Source organism: Pristiophorus japonicus, chromosome 15 (assembly GCF_044704955.1).
Source record: "Pristiophorus japonicus isolate sPriJap1 chromosome 15, sPriJap1.hap1, whole genome shotgun sequence".
NCBI lineage: Eukaryota > Metazoa > Chordata > Chondrichthyes > Pristiophoridae > Pristiophorus > Pristiophorus japonicus.
The window spans coordinates 153,074,719-153,091,414 of NC_091991.1; the positions used below are offsets into that span (position 1 = coordinate 153,074,719).

At 45.4% G+C, this 16,696-nt stretch overlaps 1 protein-coding gene across 1 annotated transcript in view; it reads left to right on the forward strand.

Annotated features, from left to right (window-relative positions):
* The window catches only part of pkd1a (polycystic kidney disease 1a), a 191,551-nt gene that overhangs the window by 137,223 nt on the left and 37,632 nt on the right, over nucleotides 1–16,696 (forward strand). Inside the window, exons 27-32 of the mRNA XM_070901126.1 lie at nucleotides 3,389–3,584; nucleotides 5,646–5,816; nucleotides 6,534–6,677; nucleotides 9,593–9,803; nucleotides 13,498–13,624; nucleotides 15,764–15,877. Coding sequence (XP_070757227.1) covers nucleotides 3,389–3,584; nucleotides 5,646–5,816; nucleotides 6,534–6,677; nucleotides 9,593–9,803; nucleotides 13,498–13,624; nucleotides 15,764–15,877 — 963 coding nt within the window. The remainder of the gene's footprint in view (nucleotides 1–3,388; nucleotides 3,585–5,645; nucleotides 5,817–6,533; nucleotides 6,678–9,592; nucleotides 9,804–13,497; nucleotides 13,625–15,763; nucleotides 15,878–16,696) is intronic.

Here is a 16,696-nt window from a genome sequence, read left to right on the forward strand (position 1 = left end):
TTACCTTCTCCCTCGAGTGTGGGCCCAGCTTGTTGTTGTGCCACCTTCCTCTGCAAAGATGAAAACATAACTTTTTAGGGAGGGTGTCTTTCTGTTGGGTGGGACATATACAGCTGGTCACATTTACAATTGCACTGCCATTGAATAAATGAAAATATTACTTACACTACTTGACCAGGGTCCTGCCACTTCTTTTTGCACTGCCCTCCAGACCTCGGGGTGGTCACCATTGCACAGTAATCTTGTGCAAGTTGGTTCCAGCGTTTCTTCATTTCTTTTGGTGAAACTGTTATGTGACCTCTGCTGGTGCCCAGCTCCTGCCATCTGCCCTCAATCACAGTAACCAGTACCTCCACTTCATCCTGTAAGAAATTCTTGGTCCTTGCGCCGCGTTGCATCTTGTATTGCAGCTCCGATTTTTCCATGAGAATTAAAGTTCTCACACACAACTGGCTCTTTAAAAATGGCCGAATGCAGACCGGGAGCTGTACTGGGCATGCGTGCCCATAGCAATCACATCATAAACATCCTTTTTTTTCGCGCATGTGCAGAAGGGGGAGCATCGTTTTTTCGACGCAGACATTAGGCTCCACCCCCCCCCCCCCCCCCCGAAGCTACAGGACAGGCTGTGCAGCGCCAATTTCAAAAAATAGAACGGGGAAACTTGTTACTTATTTTTTTGGAGTAGTTGGGGCCAAAAAAAACGGGCGTAGCTCTGGCAATACGCCAAAAAACAGCATTGGGGAAAATTGAGCCCATACAGCCTGTTTTATATACATGGTCAGAATATGTTTGTACCTTTGCACATCCCCAATTTTCATCGCTCAAAGGGTTGTCAATCTTTGGAGTTCCATACCCCAGAGGGCTGTGGATGCTCAGTCGTTGAGTCTGAGATTGATAGATTTCTGGATACTAAGGGAATCGAGGGATATGGGGATAGGGCGGGAAAGTGGAGTTGAAAGTGAAGATTAATTATGATATTGAATGGCGGAGCAGGCTCAAGGGGCTGAATGGCTTATTCCTGCTTCCATTTCTTATGATATATATGCGTTGGAATTCTTTCCCTAAACCTCTCCACCTCTCTTTCCTCCTTCAAGATGTTGCTTAAAACCTATCTCTTTGACCAAGCTTTTGGTCACCTGTCCTAATATTTTCTTAACCTGACTTGGTGTCAAAATTTGTTTGAAAAGCCTTGCAACGTTTTACTATGTTGAAGGCGCTATATAAATGCAAATTGTTGTTGCATCGATTAAATCAACCGTAAGATCTGTTCTTAGCGCCGGCTTGGAGCAAACTGGCTCAACGTATGTTTTTCAAAAAGTATTTGATCTGTCAGCGCCTGGTTTTAACGAGGCACAGAATGGGAGAATCAATCAGTCGCTGTAAAATGCAATAAGCTGCAGCAAATGGCTTCCATGTGGTTATCGAAGATGGACAGAAATGATGTGTTTACCTTTGAGTGGCTGGGTTTTGTTTTGCTGCCGTGTAGAGGGTGTCTGAGCTCCTACCTGTAGTGCTGTGTTTCATTTGCTCCGAGCTCCAGCTTTCTCTGTCGTGAGCTAAGTTTTCCTCAGCGGTACAGCTAAAGAGGGGGTTAACGTTCGGAGGCCCGCTGCCAGCAGGGAGCCTCTCTAGATAAGCGCAGACCATGGTCGGAAAATGGTAGGCCGGTGGTGGAAGCTCTCCCCGCCCCACCCCCTCCCCCCCCATCCCCTCCCCCCCTTCACCTCCAGCAAGTTGACTTCTAAACTTACCCCGCCCCCCAAAATGAAAACCCCACCAATACTGGACTTCTGAAGTAAAATACATTTTTTCTAAATGGTGTAAATGTATGGCAGGCCGATCAGCGCTTGAAAGAGGCAGACAGATTAACCCTGCTTCCCCTGGAACTTTAATGTCTTTTTTATTTTTCCCCAACATTATCAGGGGGTGAAATTGGTCTTGGGTGGCAGCCTGTTTTACACCCTGCCCGATTTGCGATTCCATTCACCCCCTCAGTTCCTACACAGTTGCTTCTACGTGATGAGTATTTGTGTGATTGAAACATGTGTGTCTCAACAGAGAGACTGGCTGCGATTTAAATGTCTTTGAAAACTACAAATTGGAGAGATAAAAAGACTTGGATTTATATAGCGCCTTTCACAACCACTGGAGGTCTCAAAGCTCTTTACAGCCACTTTTGGAGTGTTGTCACTGTTGTAATGGAGGAAACACTGGGGGAAGAGTTGCTCTTGTCGCTAAGTCAATGCAGTCAAAAGCAAAAATGTGTTTTTGACATTTGTTCCGACAACAACTTCTGTAACAGCACAAACAATGTGGCTCAAAATGGAAAAGGAACCAAAAAAACTAATAATTAACTTTTTGGTTTCCATTCACAAGATAGATAGTGAAGAGAGAGGCCATTCATTTTCTCTTAGCACAGATAGGCAGAAATAAACGCACAGTTCATCAACGCAGCATTCTTAATGATTTCCAGATTTCCACCTACCACTCTTTGTGTAAAGGTATTATTCCATTAAAAAGCAATTGTGTCATTGTAAGCTGCTCATGAGAGCAGCTCCCCCCCTCCCCCCCCCCCCCCCCCCAGCCAGGTTGCTGAGAGAGCTCTTGAGTTACAGACTTCTCCGCAAAGGGAGATCACAATTAGCTAACAGTATCTCCTCGCCCAGAGAGAGAGACAAATGAAAACTCCCCAAATGTATGTTGTCAGATATTATAAAGCACAAATTGGGGCTGTCAACTCGGAAGGTTGCTTGAGCTGTGCCTTCCTAAATTATAGAGACAACCTTAATTGAGGGTCATTTTGACTCTGGGCGATAGTGTAAATCAGGAAAAAAAATTTTTACACAGAGTTATGATGTTCTGGAAGGTTGGTGGAAGCAGAATCTATAGTAACTTTCAAAATGGAATTGGATAAATACTTATAGGGGAAAAGATTTACAGGGCTACAGGGAAAGAGCAGGGGACTGGAATTAATTTGATAACTCTAGCAAAGAGCTGGCACAGGCGCGATGGGCCAAATGGCCTCCTTCTGTGCTGTATCATTCTATGATTCATCGACTTCAATCGGGAGAGATGTATAATAGGCAGCTGATCAGACATCACCCGTTTTATCTCACAAAGTCAAAATGACACCACCCTTTGGTTGCTTTTTTATCAGGTTATGTGCTTAAGGGTTTTGTGCACAAATCGTGGCACCCTGCTGAACCCTCCCTCCCCTCCTCTCCCCATCCCCCAACCGCCCCCCCCCCCCCCCCACCACCGCCAAAACCATAAAGGGAATTATTTTCTTTTGGCCTCCATGCTGCTTGAATAGTTAATGAAGACCTGTGATGGGAAGAAAACGCTTAAAATAAACTTTCCTTCTCTCTCTTGTTATTTTGATCAGCCTTCGCCTGTTATAAGGAACTACATCGTCCTCATCACGTGTGGCATCTGCTTTGTCATCTATGCTGTCTCTGTCGTCATTGTTCGGAAGTTGGACCTGATCGACATCAATCGAGTAGGAGTCATCCCCCTATGTGGAAAGGATGGATTCTACAAATATGAGATCCTGGTGAAAACAGGATGGGGCAGAGGGTCAGGTGAGAGGTGGTGATGTTCATTCAATGATCACATGTCTTCCGTTTCTTAAGTCGTTCTAAACTGAAGGAGTCATTGCATTGAGGAGTGTCATAAAGCATTAATCCAAGCTGTAATGAATGTAATGACTCAAAAGATTTGTTACTGTAAACTGCCTCAGGTGTAAACCTGATCCAACTTTATTCGCGCCCAAAGTAACCCGCGTGACATGGTACCCGCGTTTATATACCAGTGACCGCGCACGCGCGCGTACAGCCCGATGACCTCTGACAGTGGCGCCCTCTGCTGTCTGGTGACCCCACGCATAAATAATAACAGAAGCAAAGGCAGAATAAACCCAAAGAATATTGGTTGCAATGGTGACATTTACGAGATCCACTTTTTAGAATGTAATGCAGACCAGTTTTCTCTCGATTGTGTGAGCCCACTCCTTAGGGAGCAGGCAAGGAACACCAAAGAAGAGGAAAGCTTTTGGGTTTTGAGTCCAAATTGTTTTGGTGAAATTTCTGATTTTCAAAATATCAGATCACTTCTGAAGAAGGCTGCAAGGCCCCCTCACAGGACTGTGGGGTGAAACTAAACACACTCCAAGCTTACACTACACCCTACGAGCAGAACAGTTAAAAGTTCAGAGACTATTATCATTGGCGTAAAGATATTTAATAGGTCACTGTGGAATAACATGGTGTTGAATGCAGACTTGGTGTTGCACCGTAATTGCAGCCAGCCTGTAGCCATGCCAGAGAGAATATGGCATTCAACTGTAGTTATCTTTTTTCCAAAGGGTCTTGACATTCTAACAGGCTACTTGTGGCAAGGTTGTGGCATTAAAAACTGTTAAACAAAACAGTGACATAGGTTAGAAACTGTAATGTATTTGCTTCATGGGTTCTTTGCTTAAGAATTCATAGCAACACATTGCTATTAAGAACTAGTTGGTTTATTAGCAAAAGGTTTAACAATCACACTACACATTACGTTCATCCACCAGGCTCACAACCACCTACCTCATTGTGGATCCCCCTGAACCCAACTGGCTGGGGTTTTATTGAGTCTTGCGAACATCATGTGACTGGCTAAGCCACTCACAACTCGACAGCTCTGCGAACCTGTGAGCATACTCCCAGGTGCATACATTACAGAAACCCATTGAAGTGAATGATTTTGTTTAGATTTTTAAAAAATTAAGACTTCCACTGTGCGGTTTATAAGATAGATTTTCATTGCTTCTAACTATGCAGTCTCCTCACTCATGGGATACGAATAACATCCCCAGTTGCTCATTCGAGTATGCTTTGTGTTGTCGGGTTTGTAAATGTAAGAGCACACATCTTGTGCTTGAGCCCCAGCACACTCCTCCCGTATCTAGCTACTATGTACAGACTCGTGTCTCCCATTTTATCTACACAGTCCTGAGTTTCAGAACAAACCTTTCCCAATTACTACCTGTATACACTCACTAATTGAGGCTCCAAGATTAAATATTTGTAAATGTCAAGATGGAATAAGATTAATTAGGAGTTTTCAACAAGAGGGATTTTGTTTTTTTAACCAGTATTTCTCTCTGTCAAAGATATTGTTGCATTTGGGTGGAAGTTAAATACTTAATGCATAGAAAACGAATCCAGTTCCACATACAGGATATTCTGCTTGGGCTGTGCTGACATTAGAATTTTAAATTGAGACTTCCTTTCTCACCTGAAACTCCTCACACCACAACCACATTATTTCGCTGGTATTTGAATCCTTGGCTAAGTGAACAATTTGCTTGCATCAGTTTTCTGAATCCCCTTCACAATGTTGGAAACTTTAGTTAGATTACCATCAAAGTCATTTCTTCCGTGGAGTAACATGCCCAATTTCTTTGGCGTTCCACGTATCTAAAATTCTACAATGATCTTTGCTGCTTATTTCTGTACCCTCTCAAGAACAATAATATCCTCCATATGATTGGGTTGCCGAGAACTGTGAATAGCCTTTATACAGGCTTGGATCAAAGTAAGAATTGTGAAGTTAATAGTTGACGAGAGTGCTGTGTTAAGTTGCCTTTCACAAACCAACAGGCACATCATCTCACGTGGGAATCAGCCTGTACGGCAGAGAGGACAAGAGCGGTCACAGACACCTGGACAATGAGGATGCTTTTCACAGGAACAGCGTGGACATATTTCAGATTGCGACTGATAACAGCCTTGGCAACATCTGGAAGATTCGTGTCTGGCACGATAATAAAGGTAATGGAAATTTTGACCAGTCACCAACAAGAATAGCTGAATGTCATATCTTGGGTGTTAATACAAAGCATGTGATTTAACATAAAAGTGTAACACTCGAACCAAAAACCACTAGAAACCTGAAATAGAAACAGAAAATGCTGGAAATTCTCAGCAGCTCAGGCTGTGGAGTGTTCGAGGTCAGAGCGGGGAAGGTAAAAAGGTGTAGTGAAAACATGGCAAGGGATGAGATTGGAAGGAGGGATGGGCTCAGACAAAGTGAAGGGGAAGAAGGGTCTGGAGGGGCGTTGGTATCTAAGAGTTGTTGAAGCTGACACCTGAAAGAAAGAAAAACAGTTTTGTGTTAAAGCACCGGATGAGGCGAAGGATGAAGTGGATCTGCGGATCAGGACAACTCTGAAAGACCGAGAGTCGGTGTTGCTGAAGGGAGAGGTTGAGAGCGTGCATGTGACGGCCCGTGGTGTTGATCATGGATCTCAGGAGGCCGTGAGAGCAGTGGTTTGAGGGATGCTGAATATCAGGCAGATATCTGTAATCATTGGTTGAATCGGAAACATGAAGAGTGGAATTTTAGTTGGAATCCACATGGAATAAGTCGGAGCCGGAGACTGTAAAACACTTAATAGTTAGTACTATTAGTGGGCCGGGGTGTACTTACTTATCTCACTCCAAGGTTGACCATCGTTATGCTGACTGTCCCTGTTTTTTTCTCACTAGGTCTTACCCCATCATGGTACCTGCAGCATGTAATAATTAAGGATTTACAGACCAATAACAGCTATTACTTTTTGGTGAATGACTGGTTGGCTGTTGACAATGAGGGGAATGAAGGACTAGTGGAAAAGGAGGTCCTGGCTGCAAGTAAGTCCGTCTGTTTGGTGGGGAGATCGACACTGGCACGGCCATACCTCTTGTGGAGGTCAGAATATAGCATAAGATAATGGGGTTCTTCCAAACATAGGAACAGAAGTAGGCCATTCAGCCCCTCAAGCCTGTTCCTCCATTGCCGATCTGTATCTTAACTCCATCTACACGTCTTTGTTCCATATCCCTTAACACTCTTACATAACAAAAATATATCAATCTCAATTTTGACATTTTTCAATTGATTCCCCAGCCTCAAAGAGCTTTTTGGGAGAGAGAGTTCCACATTTCCACTACCCTTTGTGTGAAGAAGTGCTTCCTGACATCACCCCTTTTAAGGTTATATCCCATTGTTCTGGAATTTCCCCATCAAAGGAAATAGTTTCCGCTATCTACCCAATCAAATCCTTTAATTGTCTTAATGTTGGAATCAATTATTAAAAATGAAATAGCAGTGCATTTGGAAAACAGTGACAGGATCGGTCCAAGTCAGCATGGATTTATGAAAGGGAAATCATGCTTGACAAATCTTCTAGAATTTTTTGAGGATGTAACTGGTAGAGTGGACAAGGGTGAACCAGTGGACGTGATGTATTTGGGCTTTCAAAAGGCTTTTGACAAGGTCCCACACAAGAGATTGGTGTTCAAAATTAAAGCACATGGTATTGGGGGTAATGTACTGACGTAGATAGAGAACTGGTTGGCAGACAGGAAGCAGAGAGTTGGGATAAATGGGCCTTTTCAGAATGGCAGGCAGTGACTAGTGGGATGCCGCAGGGCTCAGTGCTGGGACCCCAGCTATTTACAATATACAGTAATGATTTAGATGAAGGAATTGAGTGTAATATCTGCAAGTTTGCAGATGACACCAAGCTGGGTGGCGGTGTGAGCTGTGAGGAGGATGCTAAGAGGCTGCAGGGTGACTTGGACAGGTTAGGTGAGTGGGCAAATGCATGGCAGATGCAGTATAATGTGGATAAATGTGAGGTTATCCACTTTGGTGGCAAAAACACGAAGGCAGAATATTATCTGAATGGCGGCAGATTAGGAAAAGGGGAGGTGCAACGAGACCTGGGTGTCATGGTTCATCAGTCATTGAAAGTTGGCATGCAGGTACAGCAGGCGGTGAAGAAGGCAAATGGTATGTTGACCTTCATCGCTAGGGGATTTGAGTATAGGAGCAGGGAGGTCTTACTGCAGTTGTACAGGGCCTTAGTGAAGCCTCACCTGGAATAATGAGTTCAGTTTTGGTCTCCTAATCTGAGGAAGGATGTTCTTGCTATTGAGGGAGTGCAGCGAAGGTTCACCAGACTGATTCCCGGGATGGCAGGACTGACAGATGAGGAGAGACTGGATAGATTGGGCCTGTATTCACTGGAGTTTAGAAAGATGAGAGGTGATCTCATAGAAACATATAAAATTCTGACAGGACTGGACAGGTTAGATGCAGGAAGAATATTTCTGATGTTGGGGAAGTCCAGAATCAGGGGTCACAGTCTAAAGATAAGGGGTAAGCCATTTAGGACTGAGATGAGGAGAAACTTCTTCACTGAGAGAGTTGTTAACCTGTGGAATTCCCTACCACAGAGAGTTGTTGATGCCAGTTCATTGGATATATTCAAGGGGGAGTTAGATATGGCTCTTACGGCTAAAGGGATCAAGGGGTATGGAGAGAAAGCAGGAAAGGGGTACTGAGGTGAATGATCAGCCATGATCTTATTGAATGGTGGTGCAGGCTCGAAGGGCCGAATGGCCTACTCCTGCACCTATTTTCTGTGTTTCTATGTTTAAATACCTCAATTAGATCACCTCTTAATCTTCTATACTCAAAGGAATACGGGACCGAAATTGAGCCCCGCCCCAAACTGGGCACACCTACTGTTTTTGAATGTTTTACTCTCCCCCAGTCCATGGGGCAGAGATACTGGAGAAACTTACATCTTTGAAAAATAAATTTGGCTTGGGGCCGTGCTGACACGTCACAATGTCCCTCTCATTCAGTTAAAGGGGAGGGCCGCTACGAATTCTGCAGCCACTTCATTGGCAAACACTGGGCCACCAGGGAGGGTTTCGGCCAGGCCAGCGGGGTGCCAGGCTGCCTGTTGGCGGCCCGGCCGAACCCGCGGCCATAATTGTCGGCCCGACCTGGCAGTCGGCCGACAAACAAAAAAAGCATGGAGTCGCCAGCAACGCCACCTCCCCTTTAAGGGCAGCCATGCCGCCAAGCCACACAAAGGGTACTGACAGCAAAAGCTGGCAATGGCACCGGCCGTTGGCGGCGCCACTCCCGTGAGGCAATTCCAGGAAAGGGGCAATTTCCCAAGGGGCAATTCTGGGAAAGGGGCAATTTCGTGCACGCCGCAGCGGGAAAATGTGCGGCCCAAACGGGCGCCCCTCCACTGCCCCAAACCTGGGGAAGGGCAATTTTAAAAAATGGCGGCCCCTCCGCGGAGACGCGACAGCCATTCCGCGCTGACCTGTGGACGCTGATTCAGTCGGCCATGGGATTTATAGAAAGGGGCAATTTCGGCCCCTATAAGTCTAGTCTATGCAACATACTCCAGACTCAATGATACACAGATTAGAATGTGTTTACTAGTGAACTGTAACTATGTTACAGGTCAAGGCTACTTTTGCATCTGTATCCACCAGCCTATCAGGCAGTGCATTCCAAATCCTAACCGCTTGTTGCGTAAAAAAGTTTTCCTCGTGTCGCCTCTGGTTCTTTTCCCAATCACCTTAAATCGATGCCCTCTGGTCCTTGACCCTTCAGCCATTGGAAGAAAACTTGGGACAATTTTCATGGGGTTATTTTTCTCTGACCAGCTATTCCTGAGGTTAAGGCGTGATTAACATAGTCGGGAACTCCCCTATGTTTCTGTCTGAACTTTATTTGTATTTTCCCCGTGTAGCCGAGGCGAAACTAAAAGATTTTACCCGCATCTTCACTGCGGAAATCCAGAGAGGATTGTCGGAGGGCCATATCTGGCTATCAATCTGGGATCGGCCACCCCGCAGCTGCTTCACCAGAGTCCAGAGGGCCACCTGCTGCCTTGTAATGATATACCTCTTCTTCTGCGCTGGTGCAGCATGGTACGGAATCATAAGTGACAGAAGCAAAAGGTACAATCCATCCTTCTTTATTTTAACGGTAACTATTCCCTCAACGTGGTGCCGAGAAGCAGGACCTGAGTCCCGAGACTCCGCTGAGGCCCCGACTATCTTCCGCCGCTGATTCCCCAAGGACTTGCCCTCGCTAGGCCCCCGACTCGCTCCGTTTCTCCACCGCTGACTCTTTTCTTTCCCCCCCCCCCGCCAGCATTCGCTGAGGACTCGCTAAGCCCCGACTCGCTCCCTCACCGATAGCGGCGGCCCTGGGCCCGAGAGTGGTCGGCGTGGGCCCGATAGTGTGAGAGAGTTTGGGGGGGGGGGGGGGAAGAGAGAGAGGCTGAGGGGGGGGGGGGGCGGGGGAGGGAAAGAGAGGCTGGGGGGGGGGGAGAGACAGCGGCTGGTGGAGGGGTGGAGAGTTGGGGGAGAGAGAGAGGCTGGGGGTAGAGTGAAAGAGGCTGGGGGGGAGAGACTGAGAGAGTCTGGGGGGGGGAGGGAGAGAGAGAGAGAGACTGGGGAGGAGAGAGAGAGAGGCTGGGGGGAAGAGAGGGAGAGAGGCTGGGGGGAAGAGAGAGAGAGAGGCTGGGGGGAAGAGAGGGAGAGAGGCTGGGGGGAAGAGAGGGAGAGAGGCTGGGGGGAAGAGAGAGAGAGAGGCTGGGGGGAAGAGAGAGAGAGAGGCTGGGGGGAAAGAGAAAGAGAGAGACGCTGGGGGAGAGTGAGAGAGGCTGGGGGGAGAGTGAGAGACACAGGTGGGGAGAAGACGGATCACGTTATTCCAATCCCCTTCAAGGGACATCGTTGAAGTGGATGATATCCAGAAGTCATGACATTGTCACTATTCACTTCATACTCAATAAACCTGTTAACAATCCGTAAACAATGCCTGCCCCATCTATGGTGGGGGGAGGGGGGGCGGTGGGAGGGAGGATGCACTTGGACTGGGGTAAGGCAGTTTGGATGGCCCTTGCTGTCTTCTGGGGAGCTCTGTCCTCTGTTGCTTTAGGAAGTCAAAGTGAATCGAGTTACAATTTGCAAAGTCAGTGAGACCTTGGGATGGGCGGTTCCAGTTACACATTCCAGAGAAACTTCAGGGTGTGGCTTATCCTCCAAGGGGACCAATCATAGACAAAGGATGGAGCATGGTGGTATAAGCGGTTTTGATCCTAGCCCAATTGCTAGATGGATGGTTTGAATCGCCCCTGCCTTACCTATACCCGGGGATTATTATTCAGAGTGCAAATGGACTAAGTCACGGACATGAATGATTCGGTGAAAAATCATATTTAGATTTATTTAGTCTAACATACACTGGTTAAAACATGCACTACTAAATGAAAATCACCGTCTCTGTGGAGAATAAGACCCAGGTTACAAACAACATACATACAGTACAAAACTGAGGACTGGCAACATGCAGTAATTCCCTTGTTGCTATGGTGGATTCTAACTCCACCCCTACCAACGAATTAGCCAGTCGCAGCCCCTTCGCCTGGCTAAACCAAACAAAGCTTCCTCCCCAGAATAACCCCGAAAAACTTCACTTCTGAGAAAACCCTGAGCCCTTACACCTCATCCAGCTCGCCTGGGATATCTGGTTACCGGCTTGGGACACTCGTGACCATGCTCACCACCACACACAGTCGGTCTCGATCGCTCAGCTGAGCTGTGGAAAGTCACTGCCTGGAGCCGTACCCTGTGAGGGGTATGTGGTTCTCTGTCTCAGCGGCTTCTTCTGCAGAACTGCAGCTTCCTCCTCTGGTACTACTTCTTGTTACGTCGAGAGCGAGAGGGAGAAGGGTGTAGCGAAATGGTGGAAAAGAGTCTTTATAGGAGTCACTGATGGGCCATCAGACCCAATTGTATCTGGACTAATGGCCCTGAGTCTGGGACATATCTTGGTCTTTGTGTTGGGAAAAAAAAAATGGCTCCTCTTTGGCTGACCAGGCTAGTGGGTTCCTTGTTCTACTTCTCATCTGAGATGGAGGTGAGAGGTGCGTTTGCATATTCTGGATGACTGACAGTTCTTTTGTCACAGCCAACTGCCATGCGGTCTCTGCACAGGGTGATCCCATCACAGGGAAAAATACCCTCAGAAAAATCCCATAAAGTCCACAAAATATTCTCAGCTGAGTCCATTCTTTAATCAGAGACTTTGCGATCTCTTCAGTGGCCATTTTCACAGTACAAATAATCAAAGGCCCTTCCTTCATTGCCCTGAGAAGTGGTGGTTCCGGCCTGAATGGCTTCGTAGCAATTTTTTTTTGGCTTGCTAGGCCACTTCAAAGAGCATTAAGAGTCAATCACGCAATGCGAGATTGGGTAGAGGCGACAGTTCCCTTCCCTGAAGGAATTAGTGAACCAGTTGGGTTTTTAAGACAATCTGGCAGCTTTCATGGTCATTGTTTATGATGCCAACCTACAACTTGACAGATTTATTGACTGCCATTTTACAGCTTCACAGCATGAACCTGTGGCTTGCTGGATTCAGGTTTCAGAACGCTTACCATTATATCATGGGGCTTTTAACCAGGTACATATTTTCATAGTGGTAAACAGCTATATTTCTAGCATATCTTTCAACTAATTCCAGTGCACCTACTCTCTCATTTCATTCAGTCATGGCTGGGGTAACAAGAGGGGCATAGAAGCAGTTCTGTACACTATACTATGCCAGGAAGCCATGTCCCTGCCAATAAAGTGGGGGTCTCATTACAATACAGAGTGTGCAAGAACTGATTTATAACACTTGAGCTTTTATGTAGAACACTATTCTTCCCCAGCATCCTTGTAAATGTTCCAACTCGCCAAGGCTTCTTTGGAAGCACCTCCCAAAACCGCGACCTCTACCACCTACAAGGCCAAGGCTGCAGGTGCATGGGAACACCATCATCTGCTAGTTCTCGTCCAAGTTACACACCATCCTGACTTGAAAATATATTGCCATTCCTTCATCGTCACTGGGTCAAAATCCTGGATCTCTCTCCCTAACAGCACTGTGTTGCACCCTAACCCTAACCTTCACCACAAGGACTGCAGTGGTTCAAGGAGGCAGCTCACTCAATTAGGGGTGGGCAATAAATGCTGGCCTTGCCAGCGACGCCCACATTCCAGGAACGAATATTAAAAAAATTAATGAAAATGGCAATTTTCCCTACTATTTTTGACTGATATATTAATCAAAAAGAGCAGAGATTTCCATTTTCAATAAACGCCTGGATGGGTTCACGCGCAAGACTAAATCAATTTGCAGCAAATCTTTAATTTTCTCCACAAACAAATTATGCTCAGGTGTAGCATGTAAACCTCGGCTTGTTATAAGAGGGTTAAAGCTTTAAGTTGATAGTGATGGGGAGGAAAGGAGTTTATCTCAAGATTGTTTGCATAGGAACAGGAGGAGGCCATTCAGCCCCTCAAGCCTGTTCTGCCATTCAGTTAGATCATGGCTGATCTGCATTTTAACTCAATTTACCTGCCTTTGCTCTATATCCTTTGATACCCTTGCCTAATAAAACTATATTTCCTGACATTTTCTATTACCCAGCTTCCACAGCCTTTTAGGGGCGAGAGTTCCAGATTTCCACTACCCTTTGTGTGAAAAGGTGCATCCTGATTTCACTCCTAAATGGCTTTTTCGCCAGTTGGTTATTTAAGGATCTTACACGATGGCTAAACAAATAATTGCATGATTGTAACTTTTTTATTTTCCCAGTGCTGTTCCGGTTTCAACGCTAGTACCTCTGAGTGGAGAGAGTGTAGCGGCTGGCATTGTATCCAGTATAATCATCTATCCAGTCTATCTACTCATCATTCTGCTCTTCCGCAAAGCTCGGAGCAGGGTAAGCTCAAACATCCCTCATCTGGGAATGTAAACCTCTCTGTAAGGCGAATATTTATCCCATTGCTTCCAAGTTTGGAGTTCAATGTCACCTTTACTGATCAAACTCCCAGCAAACATGACTGATGTTGTGCCGATTCTCTTCAAAAAGTAGTTGGTTAAACGTCTGGTCGAGAATGAGATTAATGGCTATAGGGATGGGTGCAGATTCAGAGCATCAAACACTCCACAGGATAGGATGTCTCCTATGCCCTTGAACTTGGAGTACCTGTAACGGGCTGCAGGTTACAGATGAATTGTACAGAGGATGGATGAATGTTCTGGGTTTTTGTTTTAGTACCATTGGGGATCAGGGTGTACTTACGCATAACTTGCCCCCGAGAGATGACACAGGTAGGATAAAATCCACCATGGGATGGATTGTCCATATCTTGTGGAAGGAGTGGGCTCAATGTGTTTGTATCATTCAGTTGCTTTCCTATGATCTTAATCCGCTTGGCACCACAGTCATTAATAATCATTATGCAAAGATAAACTATATCAATTGAACTATGTGACTCTCACCCGAAACATTGCTCACAGAATTCACCTCACTGTGGAATAAAGCTGATTGGGGAATTTTGACCAAGCCTCATCAAGTGTTAAATTGGCCCACCTTCAGAGTTATTGAATAAGTGCATGTGTAAAAGATACAGAGACCCGTTCACAGGGAAATGTCACTGTACTACGCCTGGGTCCCAGTATTATACAAGTAGATATAGGACAGTGCGAGTCAACTCTCATAGAAGTAATACATCAAGATTGACTATGGGAGCAAGTGATACTGCTGAATCCGAAAAAGTATGGAATTATAGGACTAGAATGTCCCAAAAATCCACCAGCGCCGCATTGCCGCCCAAAATACCACTAAGATTTTAAGATTACCGCGGGCAAAAAATTTCACAAAAAAAGGAAAAAATTCCACCCGGCGGAAAAAATGGACCTTACACCCCGATCCTCGGCGGAAAACGCGATCCTGGGCCGCGATTGGGCGGAACTTAATCTAATTGGGCGGTAATTACTAAAACTTAGACCGAGGCTGCGGGTTGGGCGTTGGGAGGAGGGAAAACACTAAAAATAATATTTTCAAAATACAAAAAATAATAACAATACATTCTCAGGACTCTTTTACACATAATTGCTAAAAAAAAAAGTAAAAGAAAACTTGAACTTAGCTTTTTCTGCAAGGCTTCATACCTATCGCCCAGCTCCGGCTGGTTTATTGTGGCCGTTTTTTTAAAACTTACCTACAGGTCACTGCTGGGACAAAACTCGGGCGGTGGCGAACTATGGACGGTGCTCACCAGCGGTCCCCTCCCCAGCGGTATTTCAAAACTGCCGGCGGAATGGTTTTCCGCCCAAACTGACCAATACTGCCGAGAAACCGCGTGGAAATTTTGATACAGTACAGAAGGAGGCTATTTGGCCCATCGTGCCTGTGCCGGTAGAGCTATCCGATCAATCCCATTCCCTTGCTGTTCCTCATAGCTCGGTAAATGTTCTCCCTTCATGTATATATCCAACACTCTTTTGAATGTTACGACTGAATCTGCTTCCTCCACCCTTTCAGGCAGTGCATTCTAGATCACAACAACTCGCTGTGTAAAAAAATGTCTCCTCTGGTTCTTTTGCTCTTCTTTGTAAAGTGCCGCGGAATCTTTCATGTCCTCCAACTGAAAAAGCCTTGATTTACCATCTCCTCCAAAGATTTATCTTTATGATGTATTGTGTTATTTGACAGTTCAGCAGAATGTACTGCTGCTCCAATACAAAACTTAAATTGAATCCTTTATTCCCACTGCTGATAATTTCAACCAAAAGACTTGTAAGCCATCAAGACCTATCTAGTTTAGTTCATATTTAATTGCATCACTGCAGCAGTTAGCGGGAAAGTATGTCGCAGACCAAAGCTGTTGTATTCCCTAGTTGCTACTACATAATACATCCCATAGTTACCAACCATTTACTGGACAACAAGCCTCATTAATAGGTAGGTCAAGAAACACATTTCAGTAACCCGGTGAAGTTATTTTAGAGGATAGGTTTCAGAAACGACTAGGAACAATTCAGTTTACATCCTACCATTTTTTTATTCCCACAGGCAGCTATGAATGACCCAGGTCACCATGAATCAAACGTGCTGGAACTTGAGGATTTCATCAATTCCTCAACAGCAGGCAGCTCCTTTTTGACCTTTGCAGACAATGTGGAGGAGGTAAGTCGGAGACTTTAGCCACTGTGTGTTCGGCAACAAATGACCTTGCACAGGAGATAAATCAATTGATGCCATCCCTGCTAGACTGCCGCACAAGAGGCCAGAGGTTTTTTTTTGAATCCACAAACACCCAACCTGAGGCCACTCCATGATGCTACCGATGCCCAAAGAGTCAATTTTGGAGCTTTTACATTTATAGAAGGCACTGTCTTCATAGGAATAGGAGGTGGTCATTCAGCCCCTCGAGCCTACTCCGCCATTCAATTAGAACATGGTTGATCTGTATCTTAACTCCAGCTTGGTTCCATAACCCTTAATACCCTTACCTACCAAAAATCTATCAATCTTAGTTTTGAAATTTTCCAATTGACTCCCAGCCTGAACAGCTTTTTGGAGGAGAGTTTCCCAGATTTCCACTACCCTTCGTGTGAAGAAGTGCTCCTGACACCACCCCTGAACTGCCAAGCTATAATTTTAATGTTGGGTCCCCTTGTTCTGGACTCCCCCCGCCAGAGGAAATAGTTTCTCTCTATCTACTCTATTAATTCCGTTAATCATTTAAACACTCCAATTAGATCACCTCTTAATCTTCTATACTTAAGGAAATACAAGCCTCGTCTATGCAACCCGTCCATAATTTAACCCGTTTAGCCGCATGAAATACTTCATGGCAAAGTGTTTCGCAAACTTTTCTTGCTCAAAAAATCAGAACATTTATTTACATAATAGTCACAGCAACCCACACTACGAATTGCAGTCAGACGTTTGACAACATGATAAGGTGCTCGATAAATGCACATTTTTTTCTCGGTATCAATC